At 42.8% G+C, this 27,293-nt stretch overlaps 1 protein-coding gene across 1 annotated transcript in view; it reads left to right on the top strand.

The window, feature by feature from the left end:
• The window catches only part of FBN2 (fibrillin 2), a 262,490-nt gene that overhangs the window by 174,759 nt on the left and 60,438 nt on the right, over positions 1-27,293 (top strand). The window contains exons 20-34 of the mRNA XM_040444382.1: positions 52-171; positions 4,833-4,970; positions 5,564-5,614; positions 6,069-6,194; positions 8,506-8,733; positions 9,265-9,390; positions 14,251-14,379; positions 15,155-15,280; positions 18,045-18,170; positions 18,646-18,768; positions 18,930-19,055; positions 19,375-19,500; positions 21,073-21,195; positions 24,089-24,211; positions 25,892-26,017. Coding sequence (XP_040300316.1) covers positions 52-171; positions 4,833-4,970; positions 5,564-5,614; positions 6,069-6,194; positions 8,506-8,733; positions 9,265-9,390; positions 14,251-14,379; positions 15,155-15,280; positions 18,045-18,170; positions 18,646-18,768; positions 18,930-19,055; positions 19,375-19,500; positions 21,073-21,195; positions 24,089-24,211; positions 25,892-26,017 — 1,917 coding nt within the window. The remainder of the gene's footprint in view (positions 1-51; positions 172-4,832; positions 4,971-5,563; positions 5,615-6,068; positions 6,195-8,505; positions 8,734-9,264; positions 9,391-14,250; positions 14,380-15,154; positions 15,281-18,044; positions 18,171-18,645; positions 18,769-18,929; positions 19,056-19,374; positions 19,501-21,072; positions 21,196-24,088; positions 24,212-25,891; positions 26,018-27,293) is intronic.

The following is a 27,293-nucleotide window of genomic DNA, read 5'->3' as shown; positions in this document are numbered from 1 at the left end:
TTCCAGAAACACATGGCAGTTCTAACAGAATCTTTTCCTCCTGGATTGTAGATATAAATGAATGTGAAAGCAACCCATGTGTCAATGGGGCCTGCAGGAACAACCTTGGATCTTTCAATTGTGAATGTTCTCCTGGCAGCAAACTCAGCTCAACAGGATTGATCTGTATTGGTAAGATTCATACACAGGGCTGGTGTTTCAGCTTCACTGCCAACATAAGTAGAGACCGCAGGCTTTACTGTGGATGAAAACGGAACCTGATTACAGGAAGCTAGTAATTAGGAGTTTCTTGAGTTGTTTGCTCTCGTTATCAGGATTGGAGTAAAACGTGATAGCCTAAGCGGGCGGGCTTCTGAATTTTGTTAGCTTCTAAGAAGTGTTCCTGTCACATGAGTAGGTACATTATGCTGTAGATCATGAGCATTTGCATACCACACACAGATTTATGTTTGCTACCCTAGAATGCCTTAGGAACCGAGGCAATCAAATCCCTGCTGCATACTTTTTATAACACGATTCAGAACAATAATGTGATAGAATTTGGTCTCAGTTAATAGGACAAGAATTGGAGGCCTTTAAACAAACAGAGGGAAGTTACTATTTTTTCATTTCCCCCATCAATCGTAAATGTGTAGGCCCAAGGAAGGAAAGATAACGTTTCCTGCCGTTGGAAATTTAAGGAGAAAGATGCTGAAACTTCCAAACTGGTATCTTTTTATGGGTCTCCAAACATTTAAGGTCAGTTTGTGATAATGATGGTAGGATATACTTAAAACAGGATAGTCTGATCTGTTACTACAAGAAGCAATTCAGCACATGTAATAGGGAAAACTATCTCACTGTCGGTGGCCCCGTCGGCCAGACATAGGACAGTTCACAGGGTTAGCTAGTATTCACTTTGAAAGTAAACTAAATATATATATTTCCAGATCGGAAGGTATTTCAGTGTTACACAGTGTCAAGTAATTTGTCAGTTTTTGTTATCTAGCCAGCATGAATTTTCAGTTGAATGTTTGTGAAAGACAATAGTATTTTCAGTATTATGTCTGATGCTTATACCATTGAGCTGGATGTTAGAATACCTGTTTGTTACATGAAGAAAAAAGACCTAGTCCAAAATTATCAATGAAAACCTTCCCTTTGGAAACGCCAGCTCTTCAGCTCCCCGTGAGGTACAGCTGGTGAAATTTGAGCCTTGCTCGCTTTCCATATTAGGAAACAGACTGCCATCTGCCTGGGGCACTACTTTTTTTCTTATAGAATTCCTTTGGGGGAGGGGTGGAGTCGGATCCCGGAAAGGCAGAAATATTTTTGCTAGGCCACAGTTGCCAGCTGAAATGGAGTCATTTTATTGTGCAAAGGAAATGAAGTCTGCATTAATTAATGTCAATTAATTGTCAGTTAATGTGAATTAATTAATGTCACAGAAAACTAAACCTGTATGCCACTTGGGCATCAAAAGTACCTTAGTTTTTGCTTCATCTTAAAGACTTCTCTTATTTTGGCCTTTTCCCTTTCTATTTATTAATGAAAAAGGAACAAAGACTTTTTACTCCCGAGTCATTATTTGGACACTAAACACCACCATATTTTTCTCAGCTGGTGTGTTGGGAGTTTTTACAGGACGTGATCAAACTTGAATATCCCAGCCTAGAGCTGCTCGCAAAGAAATTTACTTAATATTTTAAAATTTTAGACATAATTTTATCTGGTTTTTTTTTTTCATTGAAAACAGAATTCTAGCTTTAAAATGGAAATAGGTTGTAAAACATACATAGAAAAAAATAGGAAAATTTGTAATAGGACTGACAGTGTCTCTAATCAGTGCTCAGTCTGCAAACCGCTTTTTCATTACAGCCAAATGTCTCTGTTTAGAATTGAATAAAAATTCCCTGATATGATTACTAATTTAAAATTAAGTTAGAGCATATAGAAACTGGTGAGATACTTAGAATGTTGAGAGATTTAGAGTATATTCTGCAGACTCCCTAAGTGTAAATTAATCGTAAACTGTTCTGTAAACTGCTTGAAAAGCCCATCCATTGTATTCTGGTTGAAAATGATTCAGTGTAATAGAACAATACATTTGATTAATCTTTCCTGGATGACACTGCTCAGCCATGGGATGACTCTTTGTGATCCAGACCAATTTCTCTCATCGTTGGCTTATGTCTGTGTGCTGTCCTCAGTGACATGGACATGACAATGACAAGAGCAGTGGTCTCCCTGGTGACAAGCGATCCTTGCTTCTTTCTTATCTTTACTTGTTAGCAGTGCTCTTCTCTCACCGCTTCTCAAGAAGTTTTCGATTTTTGGCCTTCTCTTCTTTCACTTTTCTGACCCCTTTTTCTCAGTTCCCTGTGTCTTCTGTGTCCTCCTGGCCTCCAGCTTAAAGTGTCACCCTGGTCAGTCCTTGGACCTCCTGGCTTCTCTGTCTACACTCACACTTAAATGGCTTCTACATTGACCCTCACATGTTCGTCTCCTTCCTCAACCTCCCCACTAATTCCAGACTTATATTTCCAACTGTCTGCACGCTGTCTCCATTTGGATGTCCAGTAGATGCTTCAAACTTAACATGGCCAAAACGTAATTGCTGTCTTTTGGCTTGGACCTGTGTCTCCCAGAATGACCTCTGTCTCGGCAAATGGCAGTTCCATTTTGCCAATCAGCAGCCCGCAAAACCTTGGAGTCATCTTTATGCCTTTCTTTGAAACACCCATTGAATCCATCAGCAAATCCTGTTGATTATATTTGACATTTATCCATATTCCAACCTTTTCTCAGCACTGCCTACCACCAGCAACCCACCCATCCAAGCCCATATTATTTCTCTTCTTGATTATTACTGTAGCCTCTGTCTTATCTTTGTCTTCTCATTATCTGCCACCCTACAGTCTTTCCTTAGAGTTGACATTGTAGGTCAGGTCTTCCCTCACAACCTTTGTTAATATAACAGTCTTCTTCCAACGTACACCCTCAAGACTGCTTATCCTGCTTTATTTTTTTCAGAGTTCTCACCCAGCCCCTAACCACACAACTACATAACTACATCTGATGTGTGTATGTGTGTGTGTCTATACACACACACACAAAAACAATCAGAGCAAGAGAGATGCATCTGTATGTATGGATATGTTTATCAGTGGATTTTGTGACTTTTGAGTGCTGATACCATGCCAGCCAAAAGAAACATGGTGTTACAAAGTGAAGGCTTTGAAATCAGACTGTGTGCGGCTTTGAGTTGTGATGTGGACACTGTACCACCCGGGTGACCTTGTGGTAAACTAGCTGACCTCTGCGGGCCTCAGTTTTCTCCTCTGCAAATTGTAGCTACCTTAGAGGCTATTTTCACGTGTAAATAAATGAAGATGGGAAAAGCCCTATGAAAAGCCGTTCATTTGAGACCTGATACAGTCTGATGAGAAAGTCTTTTTTCATTTGCACACAGTTTTCCACCCAAACTGAATCTTGCAACAAAGAAAGGCACCCCATCCCTTTTTATGTTACTTATTTTGTTTTCACTTCTTGCCCTGAAGCCTTGGGCAACAGGGCACTTATTCCTACCTTGCTTGCATTCAGTCGGGACTCAGAAACCACAGTGGCTTCCAAACCTGCAATTTTACTGTAATTCTCTTTCGCTGTTTCCCATTATGCTTTATTTTTATTGTTGTATTTAACAGTAAAGCTTTACCCGAATTATTAAATGAATTTTAAGGTACATACCATGGGAATATGCTTTTTTCTTTATTGTTCTCCGAGGCTGTGTGCCGCAGTAGGCTGTTAAGTTTCTGTCAGACTGTAGTACTCACCTAAGGAGTTTGTCAACTCCTCAGGCTCTTAGGCCACACACCTGCAGACTTGTGAATCCACATTTGAACAAGAGCCTTGGCAGTGTCACGCACCCTGAACTGAGAGCCACAGTGCTGTAAGGAAGGCTTCGTGTAGGATTTATTTTACCCAACTCCTATTTGCCCCATCAACTTTGCTGGATTCCTTGTCACCATTACAAAATAAGGTATTCAGCAGTCACGTAAGGAAGATCCTCATTTACATGTGATATGGAGACAGACTAAAAAGTAAGAGTAGTTACCGCTAGACGGTTGGGTACACGTCCTTTTTATATGGTCCCTTCTCTTTCTTCAGATAGTTGGCCATCAGCATGCATTCTTCTTTGAAGGAGAGTTAAAGCTACATATATGGTATGTCTAGACAAATGCCTGAAAGAAAAATCCATCAGGTATTAGCCCTGATGTGTCTTAGTGGTAGTGTCCTGGGTGATGTTTCTTTTCTTCTTTATCTTGTAATTTTTAAATAAATTATTCATCAAATAATTATCTTCAGTTAGAGAAATACTGGTGTTTCTGATCTAGAACGTAAATTGTGTGTGGTTTGTTTGGTGGGGGATTACAAGAGAAGGAAATCATTTAAGGAATTTTATTTGGTAAAATCTTAAATATCAGAGCATTTATCATAAGAGATAAATCTTGTGAGTGTTTTTCACACAAGTAATGATCTTAGCGTGGTAATGCACTGTGTTTGTAAATACCAGCATAAAATCTTAGACAACAGTGGCCGCTTGTGGAGTATCACTAGATTTCATTATAAAAATTATCATACCTTATGAGATGTACATGGTATAATACTGGGCTTACGTGTAATATAGTATATTTAAAATACATGTATACATAAATAGGTTCGAAACATACGCAGTGAAACGTTTTTAAAATAATGCTCTTGTTAAATACTGTAAAAATTGCCTATGTCGTTTATAACTGCATTGCATTGTCTTCAGAGATGAGAGCTCCCCATTCCTTCCTGTTCCTTTTCAGACAGCCTGAAAGGGACGTGTTGGCTCAACATCCAAGACAACCGCTGTGAGGTGAACATTAATGGAGCCACTCTGAAATCCGAATGCTGTGCCACGCTTGGAGCTGCCTGGGGCAGCCCCTGTGAACGGTGTGAACTAGGTAAGAGGCCGTCCAGGGCTCTTTCTGGGCTTGTCACAGGAGCTTCTCCTTCACATAGCCAGATACCTGTCTCACTATGTATTTCCATAGTGAGGAAGACCGTAAGATCACGACCCTTTTCTGTTATATCTTTTCTGTTGAAATTCATTCACTTGTTGAAATAGGTACTTGGCTTATCCCTTGACTGTAAGCAGACCTTCTGAGCACCCTCGACAAGGAAGGGAACTAGCTGGAATCTAGCTGCTCAGTGACTGTCCGTATCCTTCAGGATCCGGGTCTGCATGTGCCCAAGTAGAAGATGGCGTCTCTTTGCCTTACATCTTTTTACTTGTCTATTTGTAATTTAGCTGAGGATGTAAAAGCAAGACTGAACTGTAGGAAAACTGTCAGAATCTCAGTGTGGCTCAGCACTGATGGGAATTACCACCGTATGTCACGCACGCTACTGAATTGATCGGAGGGCATCTGGAGCCTTGGCCTCTAAAACCCCAGCTTCTGGTTTTTAGTCAATTCAACTTAGATTCCGTTATACTGTTTCTTGAACTTAAAACACTTAAGTTTCCTTTTGTAATGAGGTTCTGTTGTTCTCACAGATACAGCTTGCCCAAGAGGCTTTGCCAGGATTAAAGGTGTTTCTTGTGAAGGTGAGTGTATACTTGGACGATACTGTAAGTGTTTAGGGCAGTATATCACGTTGACGTTCACTTCAGAGATTTATCCTTCTTAAAAACCTCAGTACAATAAAAACAATGAATCAACAAATGCTTTGTAATAATACTCTTGGAAAACAGCTGAGAGTTCCCCCATTTCTCCTCTTTTATGCTGGTGGGTAAATTTTCATAGGGACACCGTTAGGTGTCAAGGCACAAAACAGCTGGGAAGGGAGTGTGTCTGGGCTGTTTTATGGATGGGCAAGGCCGTGGTCATTTTCACAGCTGGTGCCTAGGAAACCCAGTGGTTGCACTGTGAAATATTTCTGTTCAGGCCAAGTAATAATCCACATTGTGTTGCAGATTGAATCTGCTCTATGGGAAGACTACACCTGCTTTTTCTATTTCTAACATCTTTTATCCCTCTGCTTGCTTCATTTCCCTGCAGACGTTAACGAGTGTGAGGTATTTCCTGGCGTTTGTCCAAATGGACGCTGTGTCAATAGCAAAGGATCTTTTCATTGTGAGTGCCCTGAAGGCCTTACGTTGGATGGAACTGGCCGTGTGTGTCTGGGTAAGACTCACATCCTCATGGATTTGATGCATGAAACCAGCAATGAATTTTTCTTATTTCTTGGGCATTGACCAATTCAAAACCATTGAGTCTATAGCTGGAAACAGGACTTAAGTGGGATATTTGGAAGGAAAATCACTAGACGTTATTTTTAAAGTGACTGTGTTTAAGTGACATGGTTCCTTTATAATACAGAAAGTTGGAACTTCTCAACAATTATCTCAAAAGTCAGTTTCTTTAATCAGGTATTTCGGGCAGGGTCAGTCTTTCACATTGGCCAGTGGAGTAAGAAAACTATCTATGTTTTCAACATAAAAGAAAAATTGGAGACTAGTGTTTGGAGTCAACGTTTATCAGGTCATTGACGTTACACTCTTAGAAAAGACAGTGAGGAAGTCCTGGGTAAGGTTATTGTTTCTTTTTAAAAACATTGCCAGATAGGGCACCTGGGTGGTACAGTTGGTTGAGTAACTGACCCTTGATCTTGGCTCAGCTCATAATCTTACGGTTTGTGAGTTCGTCCCACGTCGGGCTCCGCAGGGACTCTCGGAGCATGCTTGGGATTCTCTCTTCCTGTCTCTTTGCCGCTCCCCCACTTATGCTCACTCTCTCTCTCTCTCTCAAAATAAATAAACTTAATCAAAAAAAATTGCCTGATCCTAGTCCTTCCTTTACCACCTGAGAGTTTAAATTTTTCTAATGCTTTATTTTCTAAAAGTCTAAAATGGGAAGCTCTTTCTTTCAACATCATTAGTACAGAAATACGTAATTGACCTTATCATTATCAATGTCATTTTGCCTGAATCAGAGTTTGATTAATGAAAAAGAAACTTTTCGGGGCCCCTGGGTGGCGCAGTCGGTTAAGCGTCCGACTTCAGCCAGGTCACGATCTTGCGGTCCATGAGTTCGAGCCCCGCGTCAGGCTCTGGGCTGATGGCTCGGAGCCTGGAGCCTGTTTCCGATTCTGTGTCTCCCTCTCTCTGCCCCTCCCCCGTTCATGCTCTGTCTCTCTCTGTCCCAAAAATAAAATAAACGTTGAAAAAAAAATTTATTTTTAAAAAGATCGTTACTGCCGTGGCTACAGTATTAGATGGGGTTGGCTGTGAGTGAGAACAGCTCCTGGATGCCTGGAGGTCATGAGACTCTATGGATTACTGTTGTACCTCACACTACCAGAGAGCATGGCTTTGGAATTGGTGTTGGTGCGGATATAGAAGTCAGAATCTCCTATTCTGAATACCTATAGTCAGTCTACCAAGTCAAAATGAACATTTACCACAGTGATTTATTTCTTTAAAAATAGGACTTTGTAATTACCATCCTTGGAAATGTTTGTAACTATAAGCTAAAGGAGGTTGCTAAAGTTTATGGTGCCTTTGCTTGAGCACTTGAAAGACCCAGTATTGACAGGAACTAAAATAGTAAACATATTTATTTCTTTATATTTATATTTCCATTAGGGATCTCTTATTCTCTGTTAAACAGTTGTGAGGTTTAGGAAAGGATTTGATACCTTGAAATGCCAATATCAAATAAAACATACTATGTGATTAAGGAAAACCTTTTGATCTCATTATCCATATTTAGCCAAGTATCCATTATCCGTATAGCCAAATGTTTGACTGTAGTTTGACCAACAACTCTGTTGACTAATAGATAAATGTGTGATTTACACACCATGCTAATTTATCTTATCTTGTGACTCTTGATTGATCTAAGGTCCTGGTATGTTTCAAGATTAAAGGGAAAATTTGACATTTAAGCAAATAATTTGGCCCCTTACTAGGGCAGATTTACATAATGCAGGACAAAAACCATGATGCAAAAGGTAAATTTGACCAGGAAAAAGAAAAAGTAACTTGAAATGCAAAAATACTTTTTTTCCTTTGTAAAGCTGTTATAGTACTTGTCCAAAATTGGCACATAGATAACGGTTGATCATTTATTGTTTCTGATTAGGACATGACAGCTGGTCACAAGCCACTGTAAGCAATTTAGTGAACAAGAAGAATCTGTCATTCAAATTATCTTATTCTTTCTCAAATGAGCAATACAAAAAAGGGATCATGGGTGATGATATGAAGAAGTCATGTCACAAGGGAACCTTTTCTTCCTGAAAAACCCACCTTTGTTCTCTTTAAATGACTATGCATTATGAAGTCCATTCCAGGAGGTCAGGGACCCTGTCTCTCATCCATGATTGTATCTCCAGAGCTTGGCATCATGCCAGGTGCCAAGCAAAAACTCACTTTATGAACCATCGATGAATGTGACACCTTAGTCTCAAACTGTGATTTCATTTGCCATGTAGACATCCGCATGGAGCAGTGTTACTTGAAGTGGGATGAAGATGAGTGTGTCCATCCTGTTCCTGGAAAGTTCCGCATGGATGCCTGCTGCTGTGCAGTTGGCGCAGCTTGGGGCACCGAGTGTGAGGAATGCCCCAAACCTGGCACCAAGGAGTATGAGACCCTGTGCCCCCGGGGGCCCGGCTTTGCCAACAGAGGGGACGTTCTTACGGGGCGGCCATTTTACAAAGGTAACCGTCAGGGTCATGTTGATTTCCCTACACTTCAAGCTCACCCCCCGTATTCTCTCAGAATTGGTTTTGCTTTAAGCATATGATTTGCCACTTCATTTTCTTTGTTAAACGTGACCTGTGGCCTGCCTTATGGCCCCAGAATATAAATTACCTATATAGGCTGGTATTGAAGTAAAGATGTAAAACATGCCACTAATCTCACATTTCCTACATCTTTGCACACGCACCTCTGCTGTCCTTAGCAGAGCCTGACTAGATGGGGCCCTGGTGTAGTGAAATGTTCCCTATCCCCCCCTAAACCTTACCAGACAATTGGTCAGAAAGGAAGAGGTCAGAACTCTTCAAATGCAGAATCTTTTTCACTTTTGAAACGTTCTGTGTGGCATCCACGTGATCGCCAAAAATTTTGAGCCCCCTTTTTTTAGTTGGGTACGTTACTTTCCATTGTGATAGATTTTCAGCTTTAACCGGTGAACCCGTTCTTGTAGTATCAGCCGGCTCAACATTCCTGCTTTGTCCCGCTTTTAGATATCAATGAATGCAAAGCTTTTCCTGGGATGTGCACCTATGGAAAGTGCAGAAATACCATTGGGAGTTTCAAGTGCCGTTGTAACAGTGGCTTTGCTCTGGACGTGGAGGAAAGAAACTGCACAGGTGAGTCTGCTCTTGTGTTGTATTTGGCAAACACTTGCTCTCTTTCTTTTGCTCGGTTGGAAAGTCCTGCCTTCAAAAGTCCATGTTGTGTTTTTTGTTTTTTTCCCTCTGCTCTTAAGTCACTTCTCCAAACAAGGTCTTGTAAGAGCTACACAGTAAGTAGCATGAAAACGCTATTTTGTCTTACCTCAAGAAAAACATAAAAATTTGATTTTCAGAATAATGAAGACTCAAGACTGTAGCAATCAACAATTATATAAATGATATGTAGTATCTATTTAAAAATGTTAACGTTTTGAATAGAGCTGTTGTAACTTATTTTCCTCATCTTTAAAGAGTTTTCTTAGTAATTACTATCCAGTCGCCATCCATATCCCTATTGATATCTGCTCCCTTTAGTTTGAAAAGATGAGAAAATCCAAATTTTTCTATCACATTAAATAAATTATTCTGAACTTTTGAAATAGACGTCCAAAATCTTACTTTCAAAAGCCTCTTTATTCATATTCTCCTTGGAATGTTTCCTTCTCTGCTGTCCTCACCCTTGTCGCTGCTTCATGATCTCCACTGAAACGTGCTTGTGACTCCTTCCTCACTTCCTGTTGCACAAGGTACCGGAGTCCCTAAGTCCCCACCCCACCTAGACCACCCTGGCGCATTTCCCAGCTGTCTGCCTCCCCTGCTGCCCAGCTCCTCGCCCGCACGTGGTTTTCCAGCTTGGTGCTCAGGTGGCTGGTCTGTGGAGACCTGCCTGTACCTCACGCATCTGCCTTCAACAGGTCTCAGTAACGCTGTTCACCTCTCATGCCTCTGAGTCTCTGCTGTACTTCTTTTTTTTAAGTTTATTTATTTATTTTTGAGAGGGAAAGAGGGAGAGAGAAAGGTAGAGAGGAAGGGGCAGAAAGAAAAGGAGAGAGAGAATCCCAAGCTGGCTTTGTGCTGTCAGCACAGAGCCTGACATGGGGCTGGATCCCACCACCTTGAGGTCATGACCTGAGCTGAAATTAAGAGTCAGATGCTTCACGGACCACCCCCTCTCTGCTCCACTTCTGAACCTCTTCTGGTCCACACACTCTCTCAGATGCCTGCTCACTGCCTTTCTTCTCCCTGGACATCCACTCCTGTGGCCACAACCCTTCCTGCAGGCACCTCTCTGTGGAAGTGGCATTGCCTCTTCCACAGTTTTCCACTCCTCCCTGTTCCTTCCCCTCCACTGCTCCCGCTCCAGCCCTGGTCAGCAGGCTCCCCCCTGTCTCTGCAGGGAATTGCCCTCTTTCCTTTTGCTTTCCCTGGACCTGAGAACAATCACTCCGTTTCCCCTGCCATCTTTTCTCTCATGCTGCCACCCTGTGTCCCAGCGTTTATCTCTCACGTCTCTCTCCCGAAGAGCCCATGTAGTTTTGACTTTTGCTGTCCCTCATTCAGCCACATGTACGTTCTCGCACGAAACACCTTCGTGGAGTTGAAAAAAATCTCTTTCTGTTGCTGCATATTCTTCATGACTTCTCTGCTTGGCCGCATCCCTTCCTTGATTTTCTTCCGTCTTGGTCTCCATGGTACCTCCCCGTCTTGATCATCCTCCTGTGCCTATGACGATTCTCCTTGCCTTTGCTGATTTCTAGAGTCCTCTGCCTCTCACAGCTGCACGTGCACCATGCCTGTGTAGATAGGCTCTGCCGAGCTGACTCCACCTTGTGAGTGAGCACTGTCCTCTGTCCTGGCTGAGTGCCATGCCACACGTACACCTGCCTTCCTGCAGCCCCTCTTCTCTTCAGCCCCCTTTTGTCCCTCCCCCACCCCCCCCCCCTCCCTCGGGGCTTCCTCGCATGTGGCAATAGCATCACTTCACTCAGAACGGGGGCCTCAGACTTAATTTTGACCTCTCCCTATGTTGGACAAGGGAAGAAGTTACATGTAATCTTCCATCACAGGAGTTGCTTCAAGACTTTCTACAAGACTATTGCAGGCGCAGGCCCAGCTCTCGGGAAACAGAGCAGAGATTCATGTGCAGGAAGTTCACTAGGGATTGCTCTTGGGCTCAGCATCTAGGGGAGGGAGGGGAAGAACGCAGGAGTGAGAAGCAGGGGCTGCTGGGCGGCCATCAGGCCCCGCGTGGTCCTCCGCCCATCCCACAGGAAGCGCTGTACCTAGGCTGGCCCATCAGAACCGTCGTGGGTTAGGGCAGAGGGGCTAGGCGTTTATGGACCTGCGTGGTCAGTCTTTGGATACATCTGCCCAGAGAAAAGGGTGTGACTGCAAGGAAGGGTCCTCTTAGCTAAGGCATTTCCTAAAGATAGTTTACATCTCAGGACTTTGTGCCCCCTGCACCCCCAGGAGTAGAAGGGAAAAGGCAAATAGTAAGTCCTTCCTTCCTGAAGGGGGAACCGGGCAACACCTGGCAGTATCCACTGCATCGCAGATTTTTCCATCGTCTTCCATCCCATTGATTGCCCAGTCTGATCTTCCATGTTCAACAATGACCATGTGTTACTCCCCACAAAGCAACTTTCAGCGACTCCCATGATCTGAAACCTAGGTAAAGACCGTGTTTTTCCCGTTCTGACGCCCCTTCTTCTTTCTGGTGTGACATTAGCCCAGTCTTACTGAAACTCACCTTCTTTAACTGTGTGAGAAACGGGTTTGTTGGTCACACTTCAGTGTGGTGGTGTATAATGTGAAGGGACAGTGGGACATTGTTGGTTGCCATTCTTCACGGCATATAAAGCCCATCTTCTTGGGGCACCTGGGTGGCTCAGTTGGTTGAGCATCTGACTTCAGCCCAGGTCATGATCCTGCAGTTCATGGGTTCGAACCTGATGTCGGGCTCTGTGCTGATGGATCAGAGCCTGGAGCCTGCTTCACATTCTGTGTATCCCTCTCTTTCTGTCCCTCCCCAACTCTGTCTCTCTGTCTCCCAAAAAAAAAAAACAAACCATTAAAAAAAATTTTTTTAAGCCCATCTTCTTTTGGCATCCTCAGTAATCACACCTGTCCTCCCTGTCCTTGCGTTAATTTTTAACCTCTATGATCCCGCCACTCTGAAATGCATTATTTTTTTTCACCGGTGCACTTTATCTCATTTCTTTCCATTGATTCCACTTCTTTAACGTTAGAATTTCTATACAAGCTTCAAGGATGAGAATTTCTATACAAGCTTCAAAGCCACCTCCCCCAAAATACCAATTTTTAGCAGAGAACGTAGATACAGTGCTCTGTATAATTCTTATGAGACAGGCCCTGTTCTCAGCACTTAGCAAATAGTGATTCACTTAATCCTCCCAGGTGGGTTGTGCTCTACTCCCCATTTTACAGCGATGGAGATTGAGGCACAGAGAAATGAAATGATTTTCCCAAGCCTCTTCATCTGGTAGGTGATAAAACTAGCACTGGCACCTAGGTATCTGGTTCTGGAGTCCACACTCTACACCACTGTCCAGCTCTTATCACATCACAGCTGCCAAAACATGTCCCTCCTCTGCCAACAAGTTTATTCCATGTTCTTCATGTGGTTCTAGCTGTCAGTTTCTAGATCCTGATAGATTGTAAGAGAATTAAGATGCACATCTTTAACTGTCTAATTGAATCACTGAATTTTGTGAAGAATTTTGTTTAAGGAGCATCTGGGTGGCTCAGTCAGTTAGGCTTCTGACTCCTTGATTTCGGCTCAGGTCATGATCTCACCGTTCCTGAGTTGGAGCCCCACATAGGGCTCTGCACTGAACCTCCCTCTCTTTCTGCCCCTCCCCTGCTTTCATTCTGTCCCTCTCTCTCTCTCTCTCTCTCTCAAAATAAAACTTAAAAAAAAAGAATTTTGTTTACAAGGAAGTACTTATATATATATATTTTTTCAGTATTGCCTGCAATTAGGGAAATAGAGAAAGCCCCAGTGCCGAGAGAAAGCATCTGACTTTCTGAGACTGAGACACCCCCGAGAGAGCATGTACAAGTTATCACTGGTAAATCTTGTGATAGAAAAGCTTCAGAATTAAAATTCCTCCAAGTAGATGCCAGCAAAAGCACTTTTTCCTAAAAACATACTTGTGACTAAAAAATTTTTAAGTACGTCATGTTTTCTCAATTATATTTTATAGACATGACTTCTCTATTAAAAAATGTCAGTGATAGGCATGGGATATTTCTCAGAAAATCTTTTTGATCATGTAAACACCGCTGTTGAAGATTCTTATTTACTGTAGTACGTAAAGAGCAACAAACACAAATATATTTTATTTTTATTTTGAAAAGTGTATCAGTTGCCTCTTCACATCTGAATGTGACCAAAAAAACATATGCTGGGGCATAGTTCACGGCCCTGCTATGTGTGTGCGCTCTCTGGCCCAAGGTTCGTTGGCCACGTCTGCCTCGGAGGCCGGCTGGGTGCTCTGTGGTCGCCAGCCACCCCTGCTCACAGGCAGCAGCCCCAACATACTCCCACCGCGGTGGGCGAGGGCTAGTGTCTCAGCACCGTCACACTGTCACTTGGCACCCGGGACTTCAGTCCAGGTGCCCACTGCTTCCTCACGTGCCGCCTGCCTTCTCTGGCTCATACTGCTCGTACTGTTAACCGCATCCAAGCCACAAAGAGAAATCCACAATTCCAGAGTTCTCACAGGCAAAGAGGCACCACCTGCCTGTTGGCTGTGACAGTTTTGACAGTTGGGGAAAGGAATGTGCCTAAGACCCTGTTGGCTGCTAGCCGACCTCCTGCAAACATACCCAGCGTACTGCCGGCCCCTGACTTCTCCAGCCTCTCCAATGTGCCACACCTTCCCTGGGAAGGCTGCACCTGTCTCCCTGTTCTTGAATACCTGCTCATCTCCTGCAATTATTTTTTAATTTCTTTTAACCCCTGTGCATTAGACATTGATGAGTGCAGGATTTCTCCCGACCTCTGTGGAAGTGGAATCTGTGTCAACACGCCTGGCAGCTTTGAGTGTGAGTGTTTCGAAGGCTACGAAAGTGGGTTCATGATGATGAAGAACTGCATGGGTAAGTGTGCCTAAGTTCTTCGCCCTGTAGCCTTGAAACCAGATAGCTCGACCTTGGCTGGGCTCAGAGCTGCTAACAGCACGCTTGGCAAGGGGCTGTGGTGAGAGAGAGAACAGATTTAAATGTCAGACAGGAAATCTGCTCCTAGATAACTCTTGGGGAGCCCCAACCTCTTGGCGCCTTAGCGGCAGTGAGACTGGGTTCTGTTTATTCATAGAATCTAAAACCAACACAGACTAACTGCTCACAAGGGATTCATTTAACACACATGACGCTGTGTGGTGACCCCAGGTTTATATTCAGCCACGCAAATCCCGTGTTATTTTCTTTATTTGTGTGTTATTACAAACTCCCTTGGTACCGCCTACCTTTTGGTCTGCTGTTTAATATTGCGTGACTCACGGGACTCCCCGACACGGGACGCAGAAGGTGATCAGCCTATGATTTTTCTTTTAGTTTTATTACTGATAATGGATGGCGACGTACGGTATCTGGAGTTTAGGGTGATATGAAACAAATTGTTTATCTTTTATGAGCATGCTTGCTTCATACAAGTAAGTTCGTTGATAACTCGCTCTTTAAGAATAAAACTTAACCATTTACTTACTGGTAGTAGAAAAAGTGAGGGGAGCATTACCGCATCTCCTCTTAAAGCCGTGTCTTATTACATTTGAGTCACACTTAACTCGAATAATAATTCTTTTTCTCCCATGCTGTGTGCGCGACTGTTTTTCCCTCAGAGTTCTTTAATGGATCTCACGTTTTTACTTTTCAGACATTGACGAATGTGAACGTAACCCTCTCCTTTGTAGGGGTGGCACCTGTGTGAACACGGAGGGCAGCTTTCAGTGTGACTGCCCACTGGGACACGAGCTGTCACCGTCACGTGAGGATTGTGTGGGTGAGTCTGTCTCGACAAGCATATAAGCCATCCCAGCTCACTTGGTACTAAGATAGTAAAGATCAGGGGTCAAGTCTAACGTGTTGTCTGCGGCACGTGAAATCTTAGCTGGTTAAAAGTTGAAACTTCAGAGCCCCTCCATTGTATCCTTAGAGAGCGCCTCAGTGACATAGTCAAAGAGGCCAGCGTTGTCCTGGTTACCCCCGTTTTCATTGTAAGTGCACTTGAAAGTATCTTGCGCGAGGGACCCCGTGGAAGGCCACGTGATTGCCTCCTCCAGGGAGGACAAAATAGCAAAGCGGTTGTCGGAAGGGCCTCTCCCTGGTTGTTCACCTGTGCATCCACCTGTCGTCCAGTCAGCAGAGTCCGCCCCCCATGTCTGTCGTCATGGCGTCTGCTCCTGTGTGTGTGTGTGAACACAAGAGCTCTCTCCTCCCCGTCTTCTCACAGAAAGCTGAGGGGCAGGGGTGATGTGAGAATGCCAGTGGCTGGTCTTGGAGCTTTGCAGCCTACTGTTTTTTTTGAGTATACAGAGGCCTCTGGGCTTACCGGGCTATAGATACTGGCTTTAAAACCTTCATGTAGCCAGGAAGCATTTTCTTCACCAAAAATCTTTCTTGCAAGTATAAGCAAATAAAATGGTTTAAAACAGACCAGACTGCACAGCCCCATTTCAAAACGTAATTTGAGCACATCTTTCCTCTACACATTTATTTATTTATAAATCATATATGTATCGCTTTGCTAATATGTTCGGTGAATCTTAAATCATACACTAAACAGACATTTTTATAGGTGAATGTAAAAAGTTTAAAAAAAATTTTTTTAATGTTTATTTTTGAGAGAGACATAGAATGTGAGTGAGTTAGGGGCAGAGAGAGAGGGAGACACAGAATCCAAAGCGGGCTCCAGGCCCTTAGCTGTCGGCACGGAGCCCGATGCGGGGCTGGAACTCACAGTGTGAGATCATGACCCGAGCTGAAGTCGGACACTTAACCGACTAAGCCACCCAGGAGCCCCAAGAATTTAAAAAGTTTTAAATATTTTTATTTCATTTTAATGGTGGTACTAAAGTTTTTTAAAACATGATTACGGGAATATTTGTTCATCATTGTGATGCAGTGAATCAGATCTGTTTCTGTGTTCAGTTTATTTTGTTAGTTTTTGTGGATCCTATAGCTGGAAAAAGTACCCCTCAAGGGAATATTGTATAATATAAGATGCATATTTTTGCACACATAATAAAACATGCATTTAATGATCATAGATTTAAATCCATATGTCACATAGTCTTCTTGATGATTTTGAGGATTTGGAATGAAGGTCTTGTTTTACCTCATTGTATTGTCATTATTTTTACCTTATATTGTGTGTCACAAGCAGTTTGTATGAGGAAATCTTCCATTCTATCATTTTTCTTGCTGTTCTCTTACAACTGCATTAATAGTAATACTTTATTCCACAGACTTTTGCAGAAGTTTTTATTAGGCGCCTGTGTTTCCTATAGGGTTAGTTTATTTTAAAGTAGGTGATACAGATCCACCTATGAAGGCACACTAAACACAGAAACTAGTGAGGGCCCTGGTATCAGCCTCTGTGACTTGTGGTATCAGCCGTCTTCCCTCGGGATACTTGACGTCATTGAGGCTCCTCTTGGCCATCTAATAAAGAGCAGGTGAGCATGCCAGTGTAAATTCGTATATTAAATATTAGTAACTTTTATGTCTGGCATGTGCTAAATGTACATGGTCCAACATTCACTATCCACATGTGGCCACTTAAATTTAATTAAAATTTGGTAACATGAAAAATTCAATTCCTGGTGCACCCGGCTGGCTCAATCAGTTTTGATCTTGGGGTCGTGAGTTCAAGCCCCACAGGGGGCGAAGAGCTTACTTTTAAAAAATTAAATTAAAATTAAATTGAAAAAATGAATTTCATTCATTCTGTTCGTGTTTGAAATGCTCTATAGCAGATACATATTGGGATAGCAGAGATACAGAGTTTTACTTACAGTACAGTTTTAGATAGAAATAATAGAAATGTAGATTCCAGCATCTTCTTTGAACACCCCTGGAAATCATCTTACTTCCCCCTGAAGAACACAAACCCCATGGGGTGCCTGGGTGGTTCATTCGGTTGGGCGTTTGACTTCGGCTCAGGTCATGATCTCACAGTTTGTGAGTTCGAACCCTGAATCAGGCTCTGTGCTGACAGCTCAGAGCCTGGAGCCTGCTTCAGATCCTCTGCCTCCTCTCTCTGCCCTTCCCCCACTCATTCTCCCTCCCTCTCTCTCTCTCTCTCTCTCTCTCTCTCTCTACCTCTCTCTCTCTCTCTCTTTTTCTCTCCCTCTCTCAAAAATAAAAAAACATTGGAGCACCTGGGTGCCTCACCCGGTTGAGCATCTGACTTTGGCACAGATCACAATTTCACAGCTGATGGGTTCGAGCCCAGCCTCGGGCTCTGGGCTGACAGCTCAGAGCCTGGAGCCTGCTTCAGATTCTGTGTCCTTCTCTTGCTCTGCCCCTCCCCCACTCACACAGACTCTCTCTCTCTCTCTCTCTCTCTCTCTCTCTCTCTCAAGAATAAACATTAAGAAAAATTAAAAAAATAAATAAACATTAAAAAGTTTTTAAATAAAAATTACAACAACAAAAAAAGAACACACACCCCTTTGGAGACCGATGCTTCCATGCAACATTTCTTGATACTTTTAAGTGATGTGGTTATTGCAAAAACATTAATTCTGTGTATCTTTTTACAGATATAAATGAATGCTCCCTGAGTGACAATCTCTGTAGAAATGGAAAGTGTGTGAACATGATTGGAACCTATCAGTGTTCCTGTAACCCCGGATACCAGGCCACACCAGACCGACAGGGCTGTACAGGTGCGGGTCAGCCAAGTGGGTCTGGAACTTGTATTTTCCAAATCAGCCTAGGACACCTTCTGGCACTGAATATATTGTAATGAAGCCAGTGGAAGTTCTATGTCCTAAACGTGAATCTAAGCATGGGGACCGGTCTGTAAGATGCCATTGTCTTTATGGCTTTGCAGAGGAGTCCCTGGTTTTATCACAGAAAACACCGTAAATTCCATAGCTACAATACTTCTGAGTTCTTTAATCTTAGGCTACTGGGGCTAAAGGCCAAATGGAATGATGTCCGAAAGGAAGTAGAAAGAGCTAAGAAAGACCAATGGTAAAACAATAAACCCAACACAGTAATGGGAAGAAAACTCCAAAGCCATTTAAGCATTATCTGTTTAAAGAGAAGAAGAATTCCCTGTCTTTTTCTTTCTTTCTTTTTTTTTGTTTAAGGAAGTAGACTTGACAGAGTAATGTGGTTGCAATGTTGTTTTCACAGATATTGACGAATGTATGATCATGAATGGAGGCTGTGACACCCGGTGCACTAATTCAGAAGGCAGCTATGAGTGCAGCTGCAGCGAGGGGTATGCCCTGATGCCAGATGGGAGGTCCTGCGCAGGTACAGAAAGGAAAATATGCAGGCTTTGTGCAGCTCATTGATTTTATCTTACAAATCTCACTCCAGGCACTTTGACTGGATCTGGATGGGGAAAAAAATATATACGCGAGCTTAATAAAAGTCTTTCTTGTTTTTATTTAATGCCAATTTTCTGTCGTCAGATATTGACGAATGTGAAAATAATCCTGATATCTGTGATGGGGGGCAGTGTACCAACATTCCTGGAGAGTATCGCTGTCTCTGCTATGATGGCTTCATGGCTTCAATGGACATGAAAACATGCATTGGTGGGTACCATAAAAATGGGATAAATCCCATGCACACATTTGCACGCACACACGTGCACATTTGTGCACACACAAACATGTGAGGGAACAGTTTTTTCAGTTATTTTAAAATTCAAGCCACCATATTTACAAGATGCGAAAGCTGAAATGGAAGAATTATTTGGACATAATTTTAGAAAATAATACTGTGTCTTGCACATAGATTACATTTTAGCTTTTATCTCTTTATTTCAATATTACACTCTTCGGTATAAAAGAGAGCTTTTGAATTCCTCGGATGAACAAATACTAACCGAAGTACTGAAAATACGTTTTCTAGATGTGAATGAGTGTGAGTTGAACTCAAACATCTGCATGTTTGGGGAGTGTGAGAACACCAAGGGATCCTTCATTTGCCACTGTCAGCTGGGTTATTCCGTGAAGAAGGGGACCACAGGATGCACAGGTGGGTCTCAAACTTATACCCTCTTGTGCTCTGGCTCCTCCTGTTTCAGAGGCCAACTTGACCATCATTTGTCCCTTTGCCTCTGTTGGACCATGACGGCACCAGGTCATGACTGGGTCATGAGCACCTGCCCCAGGGCTTGTGTGATGATGGGTTTGTGTCCTCTCTGGTCACACACGAAGTGGGGGTGTGGGCCTGCATTCTAGTCCCGAGCGTCGCCCACATGGCTGTTTGCTCTTGCAGCATCATTCAGTTTTGTAGGAGGAGTGTGGCCCAGACACTTGTCAGGACATAGCACCACGGACCATCCCAGTCGCTTGTTTTTGCAATTCTTCTAACTGGACAAAAATTCATGTGGATTTCTGGTTACACCCTTTTCCTTCCTTCCTTCTGCACCATCCTTTCCTCTCTTTTTACCTCTTCTCTTTCTGTTTGCTTTTGCCCTCTCTTCCCTTAGCCCCAGTTGACTTTCCCTCTTCTCTTTTCACTTTCTGTCTTTGCTCACCTCATGCACTTTATCTCTTGCTTCCTTTCTCTGTTAAATATGTTTTGGCCTTCTGCATAAAATGGGCGAGGAAGTACCAAGTCAGTGCTTTGGACTAGGCCTTCCTCATTGTTCAGTTTAAGACCCTCGTCAGGCATTTTGCTCAAGGCAGGTGGTGGGTGGCTTGGACTGCAGCCTGGCTCTTAAGCTGACACCTCCAGGAACAGGTGAGCGAGGAAGACGGGGTGCTCTGGGTGTTCAGTGCTATGAAGGTCGATGCAAAGCCAATAGTTCTGTGTGTGTGTATGTGTGTGTGTGTGTATTTACATGTGTGATTTCAGCATCTACAACATGTAATCATTGAGCTGGATAGAAAAGATTATTCTTTCTATTCTAGAAAGCTCTGAAGAACCAAAGCTACAGAGTTTATACACACAAATATGTGTGTACACATGCATAATATGTATACATTTATTTGTATGTATACATGTGTATGCGTGTGTATATACATACTGTTTATTTTCCGGATGGAATCTCCAGTGAATATTTTCACATATTTGCAAATAAATAGATGAATACACACTAAAATGATAATTTTCAAAAACTCTATACTATACTGTATTGATTCTAAAAATGACAGGAATGCACTATTATTTTAAAAGTCAGGCTTCTTTTAATCTTTATGAAACACACGTAACAAATATGAATAGGAAACAGTAGGAGAGTCTCACTTTGGAAATACGATTTCTCCTGACATCTGTAACCATGCCTTCTGCATGGACTTTTGTCTGGGCCCAGGCAGCGACGTGGGGAGGGCCTGACACACATATCTGCCTGGGGGCAGTATCCCTGTCTTACCAGAAAATGGCTCTAGGAAAAGACCTCTTTGACTTGGACCATGAACTTCCGAATCTTGTTGGAGGCTACAAAAATTAAAAGTAAAAATGATGTTAATGTTTATTTTTTTTCTGTATCGTTTTAGCTATTTCCATATTGACTTTAAAATGTTACCTGTGCAGAATTATACTTGGAAGTAGAATTAATTAGCCTTGTGTGTAATCTTCATCGTATTAACTGTCGCTTCTCAGATGTGGACGAGTGTGAAATTGGTGCCCACAACTGTGACATGCATGCCTCCTGTCTCAACGTCCCGGGAAGCTTCAGGTGTAGCTGCAGAGAAGGCTGGGTTGGAAATGGCATCAAATGTATTGGTGAGTTTGCAAACGTGAACATGCTTTGCTAAGGCACGCAATTCTTAGAGGCTCTTCTTTGCATGGTTGTTAGCCCACGTACTGGTATAGGGGCATACTCTTCCTTTCCTGTGTTCTCTTGAAAATTCAAAGACTATCTTCAGTTGTAAGGTAATTCCTGCCTCAGAGTTTCTTTTATCCTTGGAATAAATTATCAAGCCACAGCAGTCTGCCTTGGCACTCTGCTTTTTAATGTGTTGTTGTTCGGTAAAAATTCTGTGACGTGTAGCCAGAAATCCAAACAGATGGATGATGAAAAACGACTAATATGTTTTTCCAGTCTCAGAGAGCAATCAGTGAGACTTAGAACCCAGGGAAATACATGAAGGAAAGGAAAAGGTTTTATCAGATAACCTAAGTCTCCCTCTGCTGAATACCACCTTCTTAACAGAAAAGAGAATTCTTCTTCCAGAGAAAGCAAAAAGGTTTGCTGGATTCTCGGAGATCTGATTCAAAGAATCAGAGGAGATTGGAGAAGCATTTGCTGTTCTCTAGGTTTTATCAGGGCTGAACTGGAGTCTGATAAGCCTTTTGTAGCTGTGAGGCAGGGGGCTGGATGTCACCCTTGGTGTCACACAAAGGACAGCTTCACATGCCCGGAGTTTGACATGCCTTCAGAACAAGGCATTTTTCCAACCGGTTAGAATTACCCAGGTCGACTTAAGATAGAAAATAAAACAAGCTGAACTGACCTCCCCAGGATTACTCCTTAAAACCTTAGAATTCCACAGTAAGCCTTAGATCTGTTAACAGTAACATCCACTAATTTGAATATACTGTCTTAGCCATTCAGTTGTTTTATACTTGCCAAATGTTTATGAACTGACTATGGAGGTAAATGATCACACCTTCCGAATAACTGTGGTAAGTAACATTCTGTGATGGCATCATTCACTTCACTTGCTACCCACTCCTAGTCCAGCCATCACTCTGTCATTATTTGGACAGTCTTTCAGCCCTATCCCCATGCCTGTTTTCTAGCCCCATTGGCTACTGGCTCTCTCTCTTGTAGCCTCCATATTTTGTGCTTGTCCGTCCATCACTCTGGCCAACTATTGCAAAATACAGAAGATTTAACTGCTACTTCTACTCCAGAATATCATCCAAATTCATTATCTTCTTTCCATCTCCATCTCAGTCATCCCCTTACCCTCCCTTCCTCTGTCTCTGTCTGTCTGTCTGTCTCTCTCCTGGATGCCAAAAGAACCTGTTCTTATGTCTGCTCATTCATTCGCTTGCTGGGCCCGTAATCCATTCTCCACATAGTAGCCAGAAAGACCTTATAAACCATGGATATGATCTCTTTAAAATTGTCATTTTTTTTTTAATTTTTTTTTCAACGTTTTTATTTATTTATGGGACAGACAGAGACAGAGCATGAACGGGGGAGGGGCAGAGAGAGAGGGAGACACAGAATCGGAAACAGTCTCCAGGCTCCGAGCCATCAGCCCAGAGCCTGACGCGGGGCTCGAACTCACGGACCGTGAGATCGTGACCTGGCTGAAGTCGGACGCTCAACCGACTGCGCCACCCAGGCGCCCCTAAAATTGTCAATTTTTTAAACGTTTTTATTTATTTATTTTGAGAGAAAGAGAAAGAGAGAGAGAGAAAGAGGGAGGTAGAGCATCCCAGGCAGGTTCCACGCTGTCAGCACAGAGCCTGACACAGGGCTTAAACCCACGAACTGAGAGATCATGACCTGAGCCCAAACCAAGAGTCAGACACTCAATTGACTGAGCCACCCGCCTCTCCAATTGTCATTTTAATCATTGAATTTAGGACAAACTCTGGCTTCCTTCCCATGGTTTACAGGACCCTACAGCATCTTCCCTGTACCTCTCGAGCTTCATCTTCCATCAGCCTAGCTCCTGCCTTGTGCTTTGTCACTCTGGCTTCCTTTCTCTAATTTTTTTTTTTTTAATCACATTAAGTTCTTTTCCTCCTCAGCATCTTTATAAGTCCTGTTCCCTTTGTAAGGAATACTTTTCCCTACTTCTGTGCAGCAGGCTGACTCTGACTCATCATTCAGGCCTGAAGTTAACCAAAAACTCTTCAATGGGACCTTCTTTGTACCTACAATCCAAATCAGATGCCCCTTTTATTTTCTCCTTGCACTTTGTAACATTTCTTCGTGTCACCTAGAACATATTTAATGTAATTAAATTTCCTGTGTCTATTGTTTCTTAATGTTTATGTATTTTGAGAGGGAAGGAGAGAATGTGTGCACACGTGAGTGGGGGAGGGGCGGAGAGCGAGGGAGAGAGAGAGAATCCCAAGTAAGTAGGCTCTGCACTGTCAGCACAGAGCTCAGTGCAGGGTTCAGTCTCACAAACTGTGAGATGGTGACCTAGCCGAAATGGAGAGTCGGATGATTAACTGTAGCATTTGTCATTTCTACTAGACTAGGCTCCATGAGATCAAGAATCTGACCTTCGTTTCCTCATCTGTAAAAGGAACTGGAAAACTCTATGCTAATTTTCCCACTCGAAATTCAGTAATTGAGTTTAGAAATTGATCTGTTTTTCGTGATAAAGAAGCCAGCGATCACGTCTGTCCCCAGTGGAGTCCAAGAGAAATCTAGCACTGGTTTTCCTTTTAGCCATTAAAATTCTAGCTTATTGGGTATCTCACAAATGCTTTTATTAGTCATTTTAGCCTCTGTTTGTAGAACAAACATTTTGGATTGTGGGTCTGAGCTCTTAGAGAATTAGAACTGTGACCTTCCAGGTAAGCAGAAACAAATCACATGTGTCCACTTTACATTTAAATTAAGACGAGTGAAAATCGTTCCACGTGTTTAGACGTTTCAGTTGCATTTCTGAACTCTGTTGCTCTGTTCCCTCGGCACACGCAGATCTGGACGAATGTTCGAACGGAACCCACCAGTGTAGCATCAATGCGCAGTGTGTTAACACCCCAGGCTCCTACCGATGTGCCTGCTCTGAAGGGTTCACTGGAGACGGCTTTACCTGTTCAGGTGGGTAAGAATCCTGAGGTGGGTCCTGGCAGAATTTTCATGGAACGTTCCATAAGCTTGCCATATTTGAAGGAAAGTATAGTTAAAGGGGGCCGAAATTCCCTGTCTGTTTTTACATCTGACATACAGGTGAATGTGTATCTTTGTCTTACACTTGACACCAAGGCCAGAACAGTTTTTCGATAATTCCATTTATTACTATCATATACTATTAATGACTATTAATTTATTGTAGTCGTCAGTTTACACAGTAGTCAGAAATCCAAGCTGTCTCTGAATCCGACCCCTTGGAATCAGATTTCACCTGTGCTGCTTACTGTTTTTGTCGCCGTAAGTAACTCATGGAACCTTTGTGGCCTTAATTTCCCCATTTTCAAACAGCCGCAGTAACCATAACAGGACCCTTGTTTTTTGTTTTTTGTTTTCGCTAAATGAATGACATGTGGGAAAACTGTTCAGCATCTTAAGATACAGCATTATGTCCAGCCAATGACGGCTATTTCACGTGCTTGTCAGAATCTCCGATCGCCACATGGTATTGAAAGGAAGAAATGAAGTTAACACAAGTCAAGGATTTAGAAAAACACCTCATAAGAGCTCAGTAAACATTACCTGCTGTTTAGCTGCTGTTCATTATGGATCCCTTGAGAATATAGCACCCACTTAAACTCCTGTGAATGACTGCTTTGTCTTGATGGACATAAAGTAGGACACAGGTTTGCGGACATCAGTGTTCCTCAGCTGAATGTCAGTGCACACTTTAAGCCCCACGTTAAAAGACTTCTAGCTTTTTTCTTGTTTCTAATTATCGACATTGAGAACACAGACTTATCATTTTCCGTTGCTTTAAGAAAACACACTTATGTCATCTTTAAGGCTTTAATCCTTTAAACCTTGGCTTATTGCATCTTTCTGAACATTTCTCTGCACCGGGGGATGAAGGAAAGGGCCTGGCTTTGGTGTCAGGGTCAGGGACAGATTGGCTCCCCTGGGCTCCCACCCTGTGGCTGGCCTCTCCTAGTCTCAGGTTATTCCTCTTCTGACCTGCACAGAATTGGCGTACTGAAGGAAAGCATGTGAGGCAGGCAGCCAGCAGCTACCTGCCAGATATGAGGCCCTCGGTCAACATTGCTTTCTGCCCTGCCCCCCTTTTTCCATTTTATAGAATTAAATAAATTGGCTTTCGGGTCTATGAATAATGTCCATTTGCATAATTAAGACAGAAGTATTGAATATAATCGTGGTGACAAGAAAGACACTGTCCTCGTGCTACTTGAACAGCCCTTCTGTGCTTGAAACATACTTGATCTAGTAGAAAAACCAAGTTCATTTACTTGAAAACATAATGTTAGAATAGATACCACTTCAGGGTTCACTTCAATGTTCTTGGTCATCTGTCAGTGATGTCGGTGTCATACTGATGCATCACGTTGGCATTAGAGGGAACTGAGACAGATCTGGGCGACACCTGCCTCCTTCCTGTTAAAGATGGGGTGATTGAATGTTAGAGTGTAGGTGCAGCAGCTCTGTTATCAAGTCTTAGCCTTGTTTAGGTGAATGTGATTAAGTGTCCTCTCCTGTTAACGAGCACCTGCTGAAGCCAGCAAAACGGACTTAGCCGGGAAAAACCATGTCAAGACCTCGGGAACCTAATAGAGATGTAATTTGCTTCTCCCACAGATGTCGATGAGTGCGCAGAAAACATAAATCTCTGTGAAAATGGACAGTGCCTCAACGTCCCGGGTGCATATCGCTGCGAGTGTGAGATGGGCTTCACTCCAGCCTCCGACAGCAGGTCCTGCCAAGGTGGGTCACTGCGATTCCAACTCATTTCCAAGTTGGATCAACTACAGCACATGAAACCGCAGAAAGGGCTGGAGCGGGCCCCACCTGGAAGCAGAATACACAGCACATGCTGCACATATAAAAGTCATTCGTTTAAGCGTGGATTATTTTGCCGAATGAATAATGATGAAGGCGGCTTTCATCTCTTATGAAGTTTTCCTGGCCGAGAGCCAACACTTGGAAGTTTGGCTAGTTCCTTTTTTTTTTTTTTTTTTTTTTAAACTTTTTTTTTTTTTTTTATTACTAAATGAATGACATGTGGAAAAACTATTCAGCTTTTTAAAAATATGATCTATCTACCCCAGTCACTGCTATTTAATGTTTGTCAAAACCGCAGTAGCTCCTTTTGGGCATTTACCTTCATGTTTCGGTCTGCTGTCTGTATGTCTGGGACTGGAAGGTCTCCTCAGGGATGCCTCAAGGCCTGTACCTTTTGCCTGAGAGCAATGTGTCCTTCCCCTCAGTGATGACATCATCCCCCTTTCCTAGAAATGAGACTGGGGACTAGTGTGATCGCTCTCCAAGAAAAAGAATTTGGATTTTCTCTTAAATTAGAGGCTTAAATTAGTTCACTGTATGTATAGTTTTGGGCTGTCACTGTGTTCTTTTGGAGTACATGAAAATACACGTGAGAAGAGGAAGAAGATGAAAAACAATGAGTGAATCAGAAGGCTTAGGAAAATTAGTGACTGGTAGAAAACGCTTAACAAAGTAACTCAGGCTAAGCGCTGGGCAAAGATTATAAAAGGAAACCAGATTACAGTTTTTCACTACACTCGTGTCTAATCAAATGACCAGAAATAAGAAATAGCAAATACACACACACACACACACACACACACACACACACACACACACCCTCACCAGTAGCAACCAAACAAAACCCAATTATACCATCTAGAAATGGCTCAATTAGAGCCTGTCTCTGCCTCACTACCCGGAGTGGTGCTAAGGAAAGAAGGTGTGCCTAAAAGGTCACTGCATTTTCCATAAGTGTCCACCAATTTTCAGAGACTCGGAACAAGAGAACGAAGACTACCCCCTGGGGAAGATCGTACAAACTGAAAGCATTCATGCTTCCGTGTTGACCTGTTAGATTGAGCAGAGTCTAATGCATTTCATACAAGGCCACTGTAGATTGAGTCCCCCCCCCCCCAGTCCTGGTTTCTTGTAAGTACCAAAGCCAATTAGTAGAAAATGTGAGTCAGTGTGGTTCTGGGATTACATGATTTATTAC

Source organism: Herpailurus yagouaroundi, unplaced genomic scaffold (genome assembly GCF_014898765.1).
Source record: "Herpailurus yagouaroundi ecotype Mexico unplaced genomic scaffold, PumYag 192, whole genome shotgun sequence".
In the NCBI taxonomy this organism is placed as follows: Eukaryota; Metazoa; Chordata; class Mammalia; order Carnivora; family Felidae; genus Herpailurus; species Herpailurus yagouaroundi.
Note: the sequence above shows the minus strand (reverse complement) of the source record. Positions and strands in the feature narration are given on the sequence as shown.